Genomic DNA, 15088 nt, shown 5'->3' on the forward strand with positions numbered 1-15088 from the left:
GACACTACTGTAAAATAGTGAAATTTGCTATTTTCCTAAAAATATGCAAAATATAATTTACGAAGATTGTAAAATTATGCAAGCATTTCTTCAGCTTTAATGACTGTTAAAAAGAAAGTCGGTATTTGAATGTGGGTTTTATTCATTTTTTCAAAACAACTGAAAAAAAACTTTTTGTAGTTTATTTATGTATAAGTCTAAAGATTTCGTGTTTAATCATATAAGAGTTTGAAGTTGATGGTAGGCAATTAGGTATTATAATTAGGTATTTCTTCAGGCATTACAGATTCTGTCAGATTATACAAATTATCAACATAAAAGACGGTGTTCACATTGGCCTCACTCCGTCGACTCATTTTGACAATTGCGTGTGAGTACAAAGATTTAAAATGAGTTTAAAATTTCTTACCATGAAGTGCAACTTAAAAAGTAACACACTCATCTAACAATTAAAATTCTTAAAAGCTTTCTAGATGCAACTACCGCTTCTGTAAGGCTTTAAAGAAGCAAAATTGTTAGTTGGGACAGAAATGTCAAAATGGGTCAGCCAATGTGAACACCGTCAAAAGGTGAACTGTCACGACAAAATGGTTAAATGGAAGTAATCCTATGCCATCATTAAATTGGTCAAAACTTGACTTGACAACATGTATCAAAGAATTTGCCTTTCTGGCTACTGATGTAAGCTCGGGAAATGGCATCACCGCAGAAATCAAACGTAGTACTTCGAAGTACCAATTAAACGCTTTATAAAATACTCATATCATCCATGTCCTGTTGTTTGGTGGAGAAGCGTATAGATAAAAGATCTCTTGGAGTACTCAATGGGATTTAGGCTCAGTGCACACTTGAGTTTTCTTTACGCATTACTCAGCCAATTGTTTACCACAGTAATTATTATAGGTGCACAAGTTCGGTGACGTTGCGATTTTTTGGGAACTTACAAGTGTTTTTTCCATAAACGTTTTTTCAATAAACGTTATTATCATATTGGGCCTTTCTGATTTTATCGAAGAGTCTTAAGAAAAATGTCAGTGTATAGGTACAAAGGAAACAATATAAATTCCTATAAAAGGGGCGTGGTACCATCGATCAGGGCTTAAGCACATGTCGAGAACTTTAAGATGGGGTGTGGTCTTGCTATACACATGTACATATGTTCGCAAGACAAGAAAGTATACATGCAGAAATAAATCTCTACATTGTTTACCCTAAAACTTTGAGAATCTCCAAACTGCTCTAAATACATAAGAATCAGTCTCTTCTTGTATAAGACTTGTCACCAAAGGTTTTAAACACTTCAATGGGCTTTCAAGGGACCAAGCCAAAAATTTACACAAACCACATATGAAAACTCACTCAGTCAAGAAATGTGTTATACAAAGTGTATAACACTGCTCTTCTACCTGGGACAAGGCCATATAAATATAAAAGTAAACAAATCGTTGATGTAAGTATTTCTTTATTAATTTTTTTTTTCACTATAGCGGACTTTTAGAAAACAAATATGGTGCACATTTTAATAGGGATAGTTTACTTTTTACAATTTTGGTTTGGGATTTATAAACTTCTTGGTATCATTTATTGGAAGAAATTCCATTTCCATTTCCTCAATTTTCTAAATGCGCTTTCGGGTTCTTCTTCAGATTCTACAGGTTCATCTTCTTTTTCTTCGGAGCCAGTTGTATCTTCAGATTTTTCAGTTTCCTTTCCTGTTTTTTCGGCATCAGTTTTCTCTCCAGTTTTTTCAGGTTTTTCTGTAGGTTCTTCAGTAGGTTCTTCAGTAGGTTCTTCAGTTGGTTTTTCTGTTGGTTTTTCAGTTGGTGCTTCAGTTGGTGCTTCAGTTGGTGCTTCAGTTGGTTTTTCTGTTGGTTTTTCTGTTGGTTTTTCAGTTGGTTTTTCTGTTGGTTTTTCAGTTGGTGCTTCAGTTGGTTTTTCAGTTGGTTTTTCAGTTGGTTTTGCTGTTGGTGCATCTGTTTGAGGTGTCTTCACTGTGGTTTCTTCAGTTGGTTCAACTGTTGTAGCTTCAGGCTTTACATAGCACACAGGATACATTGGATTACTTCCATCCACAACACAAGCTCCACTAACCTCGTCGAAGAAACCTGAGTTACATTTTCCAGTTGACGTTGCTTTGCCATTTTGACATACAGCATATCCAACACAATCATCTTGATAAAGATTCACAAACTCCTTTTTAGTTCCTTGACAACGATCACAATCATTCACAGCATCTAAACGTGACACACATTTGTTGTTCAACGGATTAAAGTATTGTAAATTAGGGCATAGACCAGACTTGTATTTGCCCTGTTGACAGACATAATAACCATTACAAGCTTTAGCAGCTACAACTTCTCCATTTGTGTCACAGGATTTTCCCTCTAAACCAGTTTGTCCAGTTGATGTATCTCCTTGAGTTTGACGACAATTGACATTTGCTTCCCAATCACAAGCTTGGGTATTCACATTGAAAACATATGGCGAAGGGCATGTTGACAATTCTGGAGGTCCATTATATTGACACTTTTGCCATTGATTGCACGATTTTGAGCTGCCAAAGTAAATGCCGCTGCGAACAACGTCACAAACATTAATGCTACCATCACCTGGACCTATCGAACAGGGGTATTCGGTTTTGTATTTGCAAGCCTGACCTGCCTGATCAAAGTTCAAGCCATTGGGACAGCTAGACTTTTGACCCACACCGTCAGAACAGTATAAGTAATCTGTGCAAGAATTAGGGACCCCAACGAAAGTTCCATCTTGCACGTATGCGCAAGGATCTTCCTCAACTACGCCACACGAAGACTGACCTTTGGGTACACAGCCTTGAGACTCTTTGTCGAATTCAGAATTAGCAAGGCATGACATGAGAGTAGCTTTTCCATTTTCACAATCATAGTACTGGGAGCAATCTTCAGAATTGGATATTAATTCTCCATCGGGCAAAAGAAGACACACTGAATTAGCTTGCTTAAGGGTTAAGGCGGAGCTTGGATCGATTAAAATAAAAGCCAAGGCCCCAACGATGTAGAAAGCTGGTGCTGTTTGAAAAAAGATACAGAATATTAGTAAATTTTATTAATTTCTTATAATTTTCGAAGTCGAACAAAATATTGGTATACTCACCAAGCATGTTTTCGATAAACTTTCTTTCGTATAACTGTCTTTAGAAATCGATAGCCTAGACCTTAAATAGAGGATTTAGAGGTGTATGTAGAAGCTCTATCGCAATTAGATAATACCATGATTATTAATTTCCGACAATACCATGTCGAAGTTTTGATTAGGTTAAAACTTGCTTAAGAAAAAAAAGAACAAAAAAAAACTGCCTTCAATAGAAAAAGCTTATCGGTTTATTTGTAAATTTTTTTTCCTAAATTTTTAATTATATCAATGAAGATTTTATCTCAAAGATAAAAACTTAATTAATCGAAACAAAATTCCATTGAGAAAATTAGTGTAGTAAAGTGTTATTGGGGTCTGATTAATTGGGGATGAGACAATTTTTAAAAAATATTTCAAGCAAACAGTTGGGTTTAAAAGTTGTAATGCACTTTGGCGCTCCTAAAATTGATATAACTCAGTGCTTGTCTTGAATTATCGGATTGAATTTTCTGATTAAATGAATTATCCAAGCAGAAAATAACAATTTAGCTTCTATAAAGCAGATGCTACTATTGCTTCTTTAAATCCTTATAGAAGCTTTAACCTTTTTTCCTTGCTTACCTTTCTTCTTGACTAAAACTTTTATCATTAAAAACAAAAGAAAAAAATTTTAAAACTTTTATAAAAATTGAGGTATAAACTTTTGAACACTACTGTAGTTATCTGCCTTATCAGTTACTGATTATTCTTGATTATACTTTGAATCATGTTTGTATTCAATTTTTTAGAATTTGAATTTCAAAATATTGTATTGATAAAAAAGGTAATTATTGCGTGATTCAAACAAAAAAGTCAAAATTCCCAGAAATTTTATAGCTAACTGACATAATGACACAAAGTGCCAAAATTAAAATAAACTCTAAAAAATTGTCATTACTCAATTTGATTGATAAGGTAAAATTCTTATTTTCTAATTCAGTTTCAGTTTATCAGAGTTGTTGCAATTCTTAAAATAAAATAAATGTTTTTAATAAAAATACTGATATAAATTGATAAAACTGTCAAAAAATATTATAGATGTGTCAAAAAATCAGAGCGTGAGTTATTCAATGAAAAAGGAATAAGACATTCACCTTGTCATTTCTTCTCTCTTACCTATAATACACAGATTTTCGTTAATCTACCTCTTTCTGTTTAAGTGACGTCATCTGTTGTACTATTCAACTTTTTTTTATATGAAGTTTCCATAGGTTAGACCGATAGTTTCCGGTCTTGGTTATTGTTTGTCTATGGTTGAGTGTTGTATTTGTTGCTTTTCATAGATAAAACATTCAAATATGGTTGCCTTTAATCTTTAAGGCAGTGTTCACATTCGATTTATAATACATATGACGTCATTAAAATGGCGGGTGTATATGACCTTGTATTCTGTATAACTTGAAATGGAAATATCAAAATAACACATCGGCTAAGAAGTCCCTGTTCCCAGCTTGACACCCAGAGGGCACCCAGTTACCATTATTAGATTAGATAGAAAATAGTAAGTTCCTACTCTTTTAATGACACTTGTGAAAATTTCATGTCAATCGCAAATTATTTATTCACAAGTAACAAGTGCTTAAGTAATGCAACTTTTGAAATTTTAGAAACAATGTTAAAAAGGAACATTGCTTTGACAAATTGGATAGTGAATTTGACGGACATAACTGGCACCATGATGGCGGCTTCACAATTTCGCTTTGCAATTTGCTTTGACAGATCTTCATCTTGCGCTCCATCACGTGAATTTTAGGGGGTTCGCATTGCATTACTTCCGGGACAGACCAACTGTCATTTGGGTGTTCTAGTACTTATCAGTAGCTGATGAGGTTAAACACGTTTAATATTTTACGCGAAGCAAACGTCTGCCACTATTTAAGTTTTGACAACAAACAGCGCCAGTGTCAGCGTACAATGTCCAGTATTGCCAATTGGATTCAATGTCAGAATTTTATTGATAAATTTTGAATGGTTAACCAAACTGTCAAAACAGACCTAAACGATGATCGATCGATGAAAAGTGTAAACAAAACATTTTCGATTATAAATTATCGAGACTTAATACATAAATCATTGTTAAGTCAAACTTTCAATTACTTCTGGGATTGACATATTTACGATTTGGTTTTCTTATTTACTTAAAATGTACTTAAATACTTATCAAATGATTTTGCACAAAAAAACTATTATATTGAAACTATCGATTTCAAATTATTCTTTTGTAAATCAATGAAAGAATTTATATTTAAGGGCATAACTTAAACCAAATCGATTTCAGTATTAAAATTCTAGGAAAGAACGTTGGACGATTATTTGAAATATAAAATTAAGAACAATACTCGAAAAAGTACGATATTTTGTTGAAACACTTTGATATCCTTTTTTTAAATTTGCGAGTTACTTTTACAATGAGACTTCAAATACTTCTTTTCGCTATTATTGGTTTTTATGGAGTCTATTCACAACCCAATACCGAATCCAGTTCGTCAGTCATTTCTACTCAAAGCAACTTTAACGCCACTTTTGCCTGCACAATAGTTCAAAATGGAACCGTTCTAAAAGATCCAACAAGTTGCAACACATGGATTCAGTGCATTAATCAAAAGCCAATATCAGGATCATGTCCAAATGGACTTTTCTTTAATCGTAATACAAATAAATGTGTTGATCCGGATACGATAAAATGTTTATCCTCCGAACCATGTGCTAGTGTGACAACAAAAAATGGAACATTTCTTGCTGATCCATATTCCTGCAGTAGTTACTACTATTGTTTAAATGGTGTGGCAACATTGGGGGCGTGTTCATCAGGTCTTAACTATAATCCGGAAACAGATGTTTGTATACAAAATTTCACATGCCCACAGAATCTTGATCCGGATAATTGGTGTAATATCATTCCTGATGGACAATTTTTCTCCAATCTACAAAGATGTCGAAAATATCATTTCTGTCAAAATGGAATTCTTGAAAATGGAACATGCCCAACGGGATATTATTTTAATGCTTTCAAAAGTATTTGTGATTATGAAAAGAATGTTTATTGTCCACTAGCTGAGTTGAGAAAATTTAAAAAATCCGGTCAGGGAATATGTCAAAATGATGGACAATTTCTTTCGGATAATACAACTTGTTCGGGATATTTCTATTGTCAATTGGAAGAATCAGGGGAATTTCAGATGATTTGGCAGAATTGTTCGAATGGAAGATTTTTTGATCCTTTGGATGGTGGAAAGTGTGGTTATCGAAGTGATGTTGAATGCAAGTATGATCGATGTGTTGGAATGGGTTTGAATGGTATTCAACTTGTCAATGGGCAGTCAGATAGTTGCAGAGGTTATTTGATATGTCAAGATGGTAAACAAATTGGTAATGGAACATGTCCTGATGATAAGAAATACTTTGATGAGGACTTACAGCGGTGTACGAGTGACGTTGTGCAGTTTCCAGCTTGTTCAACAAATTCTACTGCTGTTTGAGCAAAATAAAGTGATGTTAATTATTGATAAATTTAGTAAAAAAAAGTTTTTTCTATTGAAAATACTGCTGTAAGCCAAAAAAAAATTCGTAAGCCGTCTTTCATCTTTAGAATTTAAGGGAAACATTTATAAGCTGTTGGAAGAAAAAACTATGCTTTTCTGTGACAATTTTAAGTTCATAGTTGGGCGCCATTTCGGAATTATTAGAATATTTATATAATAGGTATATTGAAAGAGTTTTAGCAGAAGATCTCTTCAGTATTTTTAGTTTTAGTTTATATTTTTTTTATATTTTTTTTTTTTGGGTACTGATAAGATAAAGAATTTTTGTTTCTGATATCAGTTAAACTATTTTTTTTTCAACTGACAACAATAAAAAAAACTATAGAAATCAGCGAAATTTATTGAATTTTATTAAACTTCAAAGGATTTGCCGTTTTTTTCTTATCTTAGATTATCTCAAGCAGTTATTTAGATTTTACTTAATTTTAATGAATCAGATAAAAATATATGAAACTCATCATTTTAAGCATGTGCTAGGAAGTGATTGTTAGTTGAAATAAGTAATTTATCGCTTATCAAAAGAAGATACAAAATTATCTTTTTGCTAAAAGAAAGAAACAAAAAAGTTTAGAAATGAATGTTATCAATATTTTGCTGGTGTTTCACAAACACGTGGAAAGGTATTTGTCTGAAAATATCCAATCTTTTTAGATTTTTTTTTGCTTAGAATAATAACGTAAGACTCCCAAAAATAAATCGTAAAATTTAATCGTTTGCTTGTTTGATATTTCTTTACTTCTAGTAAATGTTACATACTGTTCTATAACTGTTATACAAAAATGACATCTAGGAAAACAAGTCACGGAATTGATATACGGACGAAATTTTGTTTGCTCTGTTTTTGTCATACTTCTGCTATCTTTTTCTTTTTGACGGGTTATAAAACGAAAGAAAATCGGCTACAATTTTGGTAATGTGAACAGAATCACGACTTGTAGCATTATTGAATAGTTTTTGTTGTCACATTTTTAAAAGAAAGGTATTCTACTCAGGCCTCGATCTAAGTTGACTTCTCTTCCGCCAGTTATTTGACGGTGTTCACATTAGACTCACTCTGCCGATCAAGTTTGACAGCTATGTGAGTCCAAAGATTTTAAATGAGTTTAAAACTACCTCAACACAAAAATGTCAAAATCAATCAGCGGAGTGAAGCCAATGTGAACGCACTTTTTAGGGAAGTAAGCGAATCTGTCAAAGTCAAATCTGACAACCCCCGCTTTGAAGAACATGAGAGATACAAAGAACAAGAAAAATAAATGTAAGTGTCATCAAAGTGAAAGGTTACACGTTTGAGCACTTATTGCCTAAAAGCCCCATCAGAGTGAAAATTTACATTTTGACAGATGTCAAAATGAAATTTACCTTTATTAACTAACTCAAGGATTACATCGAATCATTATGGTTTGAATCTACTAAATTTTAAAGGCATGTTCACACTAGTAAGAAAATTGCTTCAATGAAGTGACATCTCGATACTACAGTTATATAGAACTTAGAAACTGCTAGTTGGGAATATACGAAAAACCCTTAAAGTTATCAAATCGGTACCCATCACCTATTCATCAATTTCAAGGCCGCATTTGGCAGGGTCTACAGAGACAAGCTGTAGTTATAGAGCAATGTATATAGTTTTGGCATCTCTGCTAAGTTCGTCTGCCTGTGCAAGATGAGTATGGAGAATGCACTTAAGGATCGGTAAAGACTTTAACGATACACGTGATGTCAAAAAACGTTTTAGACAAGGTGACTTAACATCGTTCTTAAAAGTGTTATACAGAGCTCCAACATAAAAAAAGGACACTCAACATCGACATACTGGACAAAACGTCACCTTTGACTTCTTAGCAGTAGACAGCACTTTTAAGACACTTGGTGTGCGAAAATGTAAGCAGCAAAAATGGAGCATTCTAGAGAAGCTTGTTGGTTGAGAAACAAATCAACAATTGATTGCAGCGCCACCTTAAGGCCCCTATAATATCTTAAGTATGTAAGTCATATAAGAAACTTTTGGCTGTGCAAGCTTTATCAGAGGAAAATTGAATAGATTGACGGTGGTTTCAAATATGTTTTTATGGAATGTCATTTATTTGTAAGAGAAACCTTGAAACCAATGGACACACCCAAATATTACAAAATGTATCTATGACTGTCGGTAATTGGCCCAGTTTTAGGCCTTTTACAGAAAAGTTCTCATTAAAACGATTAAATTATTGATTGATAAAAATCAAAAAAGTCTTTTATCAAAGCCGCCATCTAACACATAGTTTGCTATCAGCATTTCTTTATCAAAAGATTGTTCTTTTTTGGGTTACAAATCAAAGGAACTTCCTTTCTTCGTCTTTGTTCAAAAAAAGGTTTTGCCTCAACTTAACATCAAAACGCACTTTACTAAAAGTTAAATACGTATTTAACCGCCAACAATCGATTTTCGGTCATCATTCAAGAATCAGTCTTGCAATCGCGCACCTTTTTTTCGGAACATATTTTTCTGTCATATTTTTAAACGTTCTTGTTTTTTTTTTTTTGCCGACTTAAAGGATGTCTAAATCCTTGTTTATCTTGGCCACAGGCCTCCTTTGTTTGGCATTTAGCATAGCTGATCCTGTAGTTTCATCAGTAGTGCAAGAAATTTGCAGTATGTTGCCAGCTTTTACGAAAATCCTTGTTCCCGGTTCGTGTATTGATTGGGCTGAATGTGGAGAAGCATCGGAAATTATCGATAGTGGAACATGCCTAGAAGGCTGGTATTTTGACAAAAACTCAGCTAAATGCAGCAAAAGCTCAAACGTCGAATGTCCATTTGCGAAGAACTTGAAAAAACCCTGTGCTTCGGAACAAAACGGAACATTTTTGCGAAACCCTGACGATTGTACAGGATTCATTTATTGTGAAAATGGTGTTGAACTGTACTCAAATTGTCCAACTGGTTTGAATTTCAATCCAGAAACTTCAGGTTGTGTTTATCCAAATGAGTACACTTGCCCTAAAGAAGAAGAAGATAGTTCAGATAATGCTATTTGTATGTCAGTTGCTGACAATATCCGTATGGCTGATCCAACTTCTTGTACAGCTTTTAAAGTTTGTAATAAAGGCATTCTCAAAACTACAAAATGCATTGCTGGAACTTATTTCAGTCGTGAATTGAAACGATGCAGTGATTTGGAAGATAGTGATTGTGCTTTAGTCGAGACAACAACCGAAGAACCTTCAAACATTATTTGTGGAACTGATGACGAACCAATTGTTGGATTCATTTCGGATGAAGTCTCTTGCAGTGGATATTATTTCTGCGATGAAATGGAAAATGGAAAAGCTGATCGGAATCCAGTTTTTGGCAGATGTGAAGATGGAAAATTCTTCGATGTTAATTCGTTTTCGTGCAAGGATCGTGTTAATGTTCGATGTCTTCATGATCGTTGTGAAGGTATGGGAACAAAGTTTGCTAATCTTCAAGGTGATTGCTCTAAATATACTTATTGTAATGGTGGAGTTAGTACTTCGGAGGGTTCGTGTCCAGAGGATTTCTATTTTGATGAGAAGACACAAAGTTGCACAAAGAAAGTCATAACTTATTTGGCTTGTGTGGATTAAAATGAAAAAATCAATATTTGTAGTAGAATTAATAAAAATTGATTTTTAAAACTTTCATCAAAAATGGTTTGAAATGTTTTATTTTTAGAAAAGGCTTTCCTACACCAACGAAGATTGACTGCAAAAAAACACCGCTGAAAGCGTTTTTGTATAAAAAAAACACCCAGTCGGAACGTGACGTTCAGGTGTAGAATTTTTTGTAACAAAAATGTTGGTGGAGTTTTTGTCATCGGTCGTTATTGACATAAGGCCCAGGGACATAACGCCCACTTTTTAATTTTGGAGCTTGTGTCCTACTTGAATGAAACATAATCCACATTCAATTTGGGACCTATGTCCCACTCAATTGGCTATGGGGTTGTATGCAATTTCCTTTTGCATTTTAGGAATCTGGATTAAAAAAAAATTTGGTTGGATTCTTTTTGAAACCCATAAAGATAGGTGTAACTCCATGAAAATTTGGTATGGACTTGTGTCCCAATAAGGAGGGCTATGAGTCCAAAATTCAACTATGTAATTATGTCTCACCCAGATGGAAGATAATTTTATAATTTGTAAATTTTTTGTTAATGGGACATAACGCCCACTTTTTTATTTGTGGAGCTTATGTCCGACTTGAGTGGGACACAAACGCCAATTTTGTCACAATCGAGTGGGACATAAGTCGCACAATTGAAATGTTGGCGTTATGTCCCTGGATCTAATGTCCCTGCGCCGAGACTGAGACTTACTATAAATATTGATGCGAAAACAAAAATTTTAAATGTGTAAAGATGAACGATATAAAAATTTGGTTGTTAACATGAAGGTTAAATTCCTTTTACATCAACCATGAACGAAAAAATGTTGTATAACTTTTTTGGAAAACAAGAAAACATTTCCCAAAACAAGTTCAAAACATGTCAAATTGTTTCGTACCATCTTCAAAGAAATACACATAACTAAATCTATCGCTTTTACTTGCTACCAAAATTATCTTATCATATTTTAATCAAACAGAAGTTCGTGGTAGTCTAACGACTACATTTCTTATTATAGACAAAAACACTATTGGCCAAAGATTTGACAATAATGATTAACTTATAATACAAAAAAAAAAAATGCTCTTTTCATGTATTGATATTGATAATGGTTAATCAATCAAATGAGCAGATTTTTGTCGCCATCCATTTCGAAGGAATAGTATCTTTTTTAATAAAAAATTACCTAATTGAAGTGTTAAACAGTAATATTCTGTTTGAACCTATTTAAAGGCAATACAAGTAATTATTTGCCAGTCAGTTTACTTTGACGAAGAAAAAACACTTGTTTTTTTCTTCTGAATTTTACTTTTTTTATTCGAAATAATTACCGCCGAATCGGAAAAGCCCATAAAATGAAAGGTGAATATTTTTGAAAGTGACTTTAAGAGTGTTTTTTTTTTTTATGAACAATACATTGAAAGTTAAAAGAGTTGTTTTTAAAATGTTTAACAGATTCTTAAAGTGTTTAAAAAAAAAAAAAGAAAAGGGTCCTTAAATTTATTAATGAACTATATTGACATAAGTTGCCACTATCCGAATGACGCCAAACTGCACTTGGGCTTTTTACACTTCCCAAACAACTTTCAAAACAATACATTTTTCAATCAATTTTTGAAGTTATACTTCTTTTCCGGCGGCAGAGGCGTTTATATAAAGATGCGTCCATATTATGTCGATCAACATTTTTTTTTATTGTTGGCCAGCGTCCTACTCGTAAACACTCTCAATTAAATGTGGACGTATTATTTTTTATGTTGTATGTCAGTAAAATGTCATTTTTTAATTCAACTGCCATTTAACTGTCATCAAGCGTTCAAGCATTCGCAATGTTCTTTGATCTTACCAACTTCAATCGGGTCCACAACATTTGAGCGGCATTATTGAACAACATTTACTCTACTTTGTTAATCACCCGTGTTGATCATCACAAATCTACATAATGTGCACGCCGCTTAAGAGTTAAAACCGGGCACGTTCAGGAATAATGAGGGACTAAGAATTTATTCAACGTCATTTTCTGAACGGAAATGTGTAGCCCCTAACTTTTCTGAACCTGTCCATTTTCTTTTTGACAAATGTCAAAAGGACATTTACCTATATTAACTACACCAGCGATTACATCTTAATTATTATTTGTGAACCATGTAAATGTTAAAAAGCATGCTCACACGGTCCGAAAAAGAGGTGGAAACTTCTCTAAATAAACTGGTATAATTTTCAATTTCGCTAGTAGAATAGCGTACCGCAGTGCAAAAAGCAGAACGAAATTTTTCATTTATGATTTCGTTGTGTAATGTATGAATGTCAACAAAACTGTCAGAAAAGTCCATTTTCACCAAGATGAAGTTAAATAAGAAGAATAAGAATCTACTACTTTTTATTTGATTAATTTAAAGAATCTTGAAAAGTAAAAGTTCATTTCGAAATTAAGTTTTCAAGATTCTGAAAAGGAAATTAAAATGTTAGTTATCCGCGAAACACGTCAGGCAATGTTCTGTTTCGTTAAAAAAAAAAAACTATATAGACATTGGCGCCTGGTGTATTCGTATACATTTAGTGGACCGGTCAACAACTACGTTGTTCTGACAGGTGCCAATGCAAACAGCTTCTTAACTAAACATCACCTTGGCTGGCCCTTTTTGCTAGCTCTCAGGACTGTAACTTACTTTCGGGTCCTCTCTTCCAATCACAGATTGAAGATTGCAATTGCAATGTAGCAAACATTTATGCTACTATAAGGCTTCTGTAAGGTGTTATAGAAGCAAAATTATTATTAGATTGTGTACTAGGGTTTCCATTACTTCCATTTAAGGAATTATTAGACAAGATGAGTTTACGAACTTTGACTTGGAAATGGGAGTTTGGAAAAAACATTCAAAAATGTCAGTACCGTGTCATGTCTCACTGTCATTTGCTTAAATTCAAAACGTAGTAGAATCCTTATTTTAGTATATTTTTTCCTCTTGAAAAATGTATAGAAAATTAAGTTTGGTTCAATTTTAACGAGTACCATGGTAATGACTTGCTTGTTTTAAAATACCACGGCACTGACATTGGAGAAAAAAACCTTGCTTAGAAAATGAAATTTCAACTTTTCCCCTGTTTTTCAATTTTGTACAATTTTTTCTTCTAGGCTCTTCAACTCTAAGTGCTGCCATTCAGCTTCTAATGATTGCATTAACTGTCAATATTAGCCAAGTCAAGGCCCTATCACCAGATCAAACGTGTAAACTTGTTCAAAATAACACCTACATTGCCGATCCCAACAACTGTCAAGGTTGGATTTTATGTCGCAATGGCGCAGGTACTTATGGCACATGCAATGACGACCTTTACTACGATTCAACAAATGGTGTCTGTGATTTTCCACAAAATGTCAATTGCAACACCAATGTCGAAACCATGTGTTCCGGTCTAACTGATGTCTACAAAGCTGATCCAAATGACTGCAACAAATACTGCTATTGTCATGAAGGCGAAACCTATTGCGTCAAATGCCCAACTGGACAAGTTTATGATTCGGTAGCAATCAAATGTGTTTGGGCATCATCATCATCTTGTATTGCCAATTCACCATGTTTGTTGGTACAAAATGGTTTCATGGGTGACGGTAAGAGTTGCAATGGATGGTTGCGTTGTGCTGATGGACAAGTTGTATCTAAAGGTGTTTGTGGAACTGATCGTTATTTCAATCCAAACAATGGATTGTGTGATTATCCACAGAATGTTAAGTGTGCATCGAACCCAGTTGGACCACCTGGCCCATCTGTTAATGAAGATCCTGTTGCCCCAGCTGGTCTATGTAAAAAAGCAGGCTATTTCTATTCTGATAATTTATCATGCACTGGTTACTTTTATTGTCCGAAAGCAAACGATCAAGGTCAATTCGGAAAGTGTCCTAAAAATAGTGCATTCAGTGAGAGTTTACAACAATGTGTTGATCCAGATAAGGTTGTTTGTAACAAGGATCGTTGTGATGGTGTGACGAAGTCATTTATGGCTATTGCCAATACAAAATGCATGCAATATTATAATTGCAGAGATGGCGCTTCATATGCTCAGGGTAAATGTCCAAGTGGTAATCCTTACCTCAATGAAATAGCTGGAGTTTGCCAGGAAAAGAAGCCAAATTATCCCATATGTAACTAAAATCTTATTTTTCTGAATAAAAAATGCTTTGTTTGTTTTTGAAATAAAAATGAATTTTGTTTTCTCTTTTGTTATCATAAAAAATCATACACAAGTGTAGCGTTACTGCTGAAGAAGCCATTTTGAAATCAAATGGCTTCGGTAACGCTATACTTGTGTTTAATTCCAGTAGAATAATATGACTGCATCGTGTCGATAGATAACACTGTACATATGTATGATTCCAGTAGAATGAAATGGCTGTGTCGTGTGGTAACGCTTCACTTATATACGATTCCTGTAGAGTCAAATGACTGCGTTGTGCGGTAACGCACTTTTATTTATGATTCCTGTAGAATCCAATGACTCCTGTAGAACAAAATGGCTGCGTTGTGGGGTAACGCACTTATGTATGATTCCTGTAGAATGAAATGGCTGTTTTGTATGGTAACGCTTCACTTATATACGATTCCTGTAGAATCAAATGACTGCGCCGTGCGGTAACGCACTTATACTTATGATTCCTGTAGAATCCAATGACTACTGTAGAAAATAATGGCTGTGTTGTAGGGTAACGCACTTATGTATGATTCCTATGAAATGAAATGGCTGTGTCGTGTGGTAACGCTTCATTTATATTCGATTCCTGTAGAA

At 34.0% G+C, this 15088-nt stretch overlaps 4 protein-coding genes across 4 annotated transcripts; 3 read left to right on the forward strand and 1 right to left on the reverse strand.

Annotated features, from left to right (window-relative positions):
* Positions 1-1456: 1456 nt before the first annotated feature.
* Positions 1457-3293, reverse strand: LOC129919962 (peritrophin-48-like). The gene is made up of 2 exons (XM_056001101.1): positions 3133-3293; positions 1457-3047 (listed from the first exon to the last, which is right to left on the reverse strand). The coding sequence occupies exons 1-2, from the start codon at positions 3137-3139 to the stop codon at positions 1582-1584; spliced, it is 1473 nt and encodes a 490-aa protein (XP_055857076.1). The 5' UTR covers positions 3140-3293; the 3' UTR covers positions 1457-1581.
* A 2265-nt stretch (positions 3294-5558) lies between these two features.
* LOC129919360 (peritrophin-48) lies at positions 5559-6629 on the forward strand. Its single transcript, XM_056000218.1, has one exon. The coding sequence runs from the start codon at positions 5559-5561 to the stop codon at positions 6627-6629; it is 1071 nt and encodes a 356-aa protein (XP_055856193.1).
* A 2586-nt stretch (positions 6630-9215) lies between these two features.
* Positions 9216-10283, forward strand: LOC129919362 (peritrophin-44-like). Its single transcript, XM_056000219.1, has one exon. It carries the CDS (start codon positions 9231-9233, stop codon positions 10281-10283), a length of 1053 nt encoding a protein of 350 aa, XP_055856194.1. The 5' UTR covers positions 9216-9230.
* A 2962-nt stretch (positions 10284-13245) lies between these two features.
* On the forward strand, positions 13246-14455 carry LOC129919363 (peritrophin-44). Its single transcript, XM_056000220.1, has 2 exons — positions 13246-13320; positions 13440-14455. Exon 2 carries the CDS (start codon positions 13475-13477, stop codon positions 14453-14455), a length of 981 nt encoding a protein of 326 aa, XP_055856195.1. The 5' UTR covers positions 13246-13320; positions 13440-13474.
* The last annotated feature ends 633 nt before the right edge of the window (positions 14456-15088 follow it).

The sequence above is a fragment of the Episyrphus balteatus genome, chromosome 4, assembly GCF_945859705.1.
Source record: "Episyrphus balteatus chromosome 4, idEpiBalt1.1, whole genome shotgun sequence".
In the NCBI taxonomy this organism is placed as follows: Eukaryota; Metazoa; Arthropoda; class Insecta; order Diptera; family Syrphidae; genus Episyrphus; species Episyrphus balteatus.

Coding starts and splice junctions, on each gene's coding strand:
- LOC129919360 (XM_056000218.1), top strand. CDS start 5,559: ATGAGACTTCAAATACTTCTTTTCGCTATTATTGGTTTTTATGGAGTC.
- LOC129919362 (XM_056000219.1), top strand. CDS start 9,231: ATGTCTAAATCCTTGTTTATCTTGGCCACAGGCCTCCTTTGTTTGGCA.
- LOC129919363 (XM_056000220.1), top strand. CDS start 13,475: ATGATTGCATTAACTGTCAATATTAGCCAAGTCAAGGCCCTATCACCA.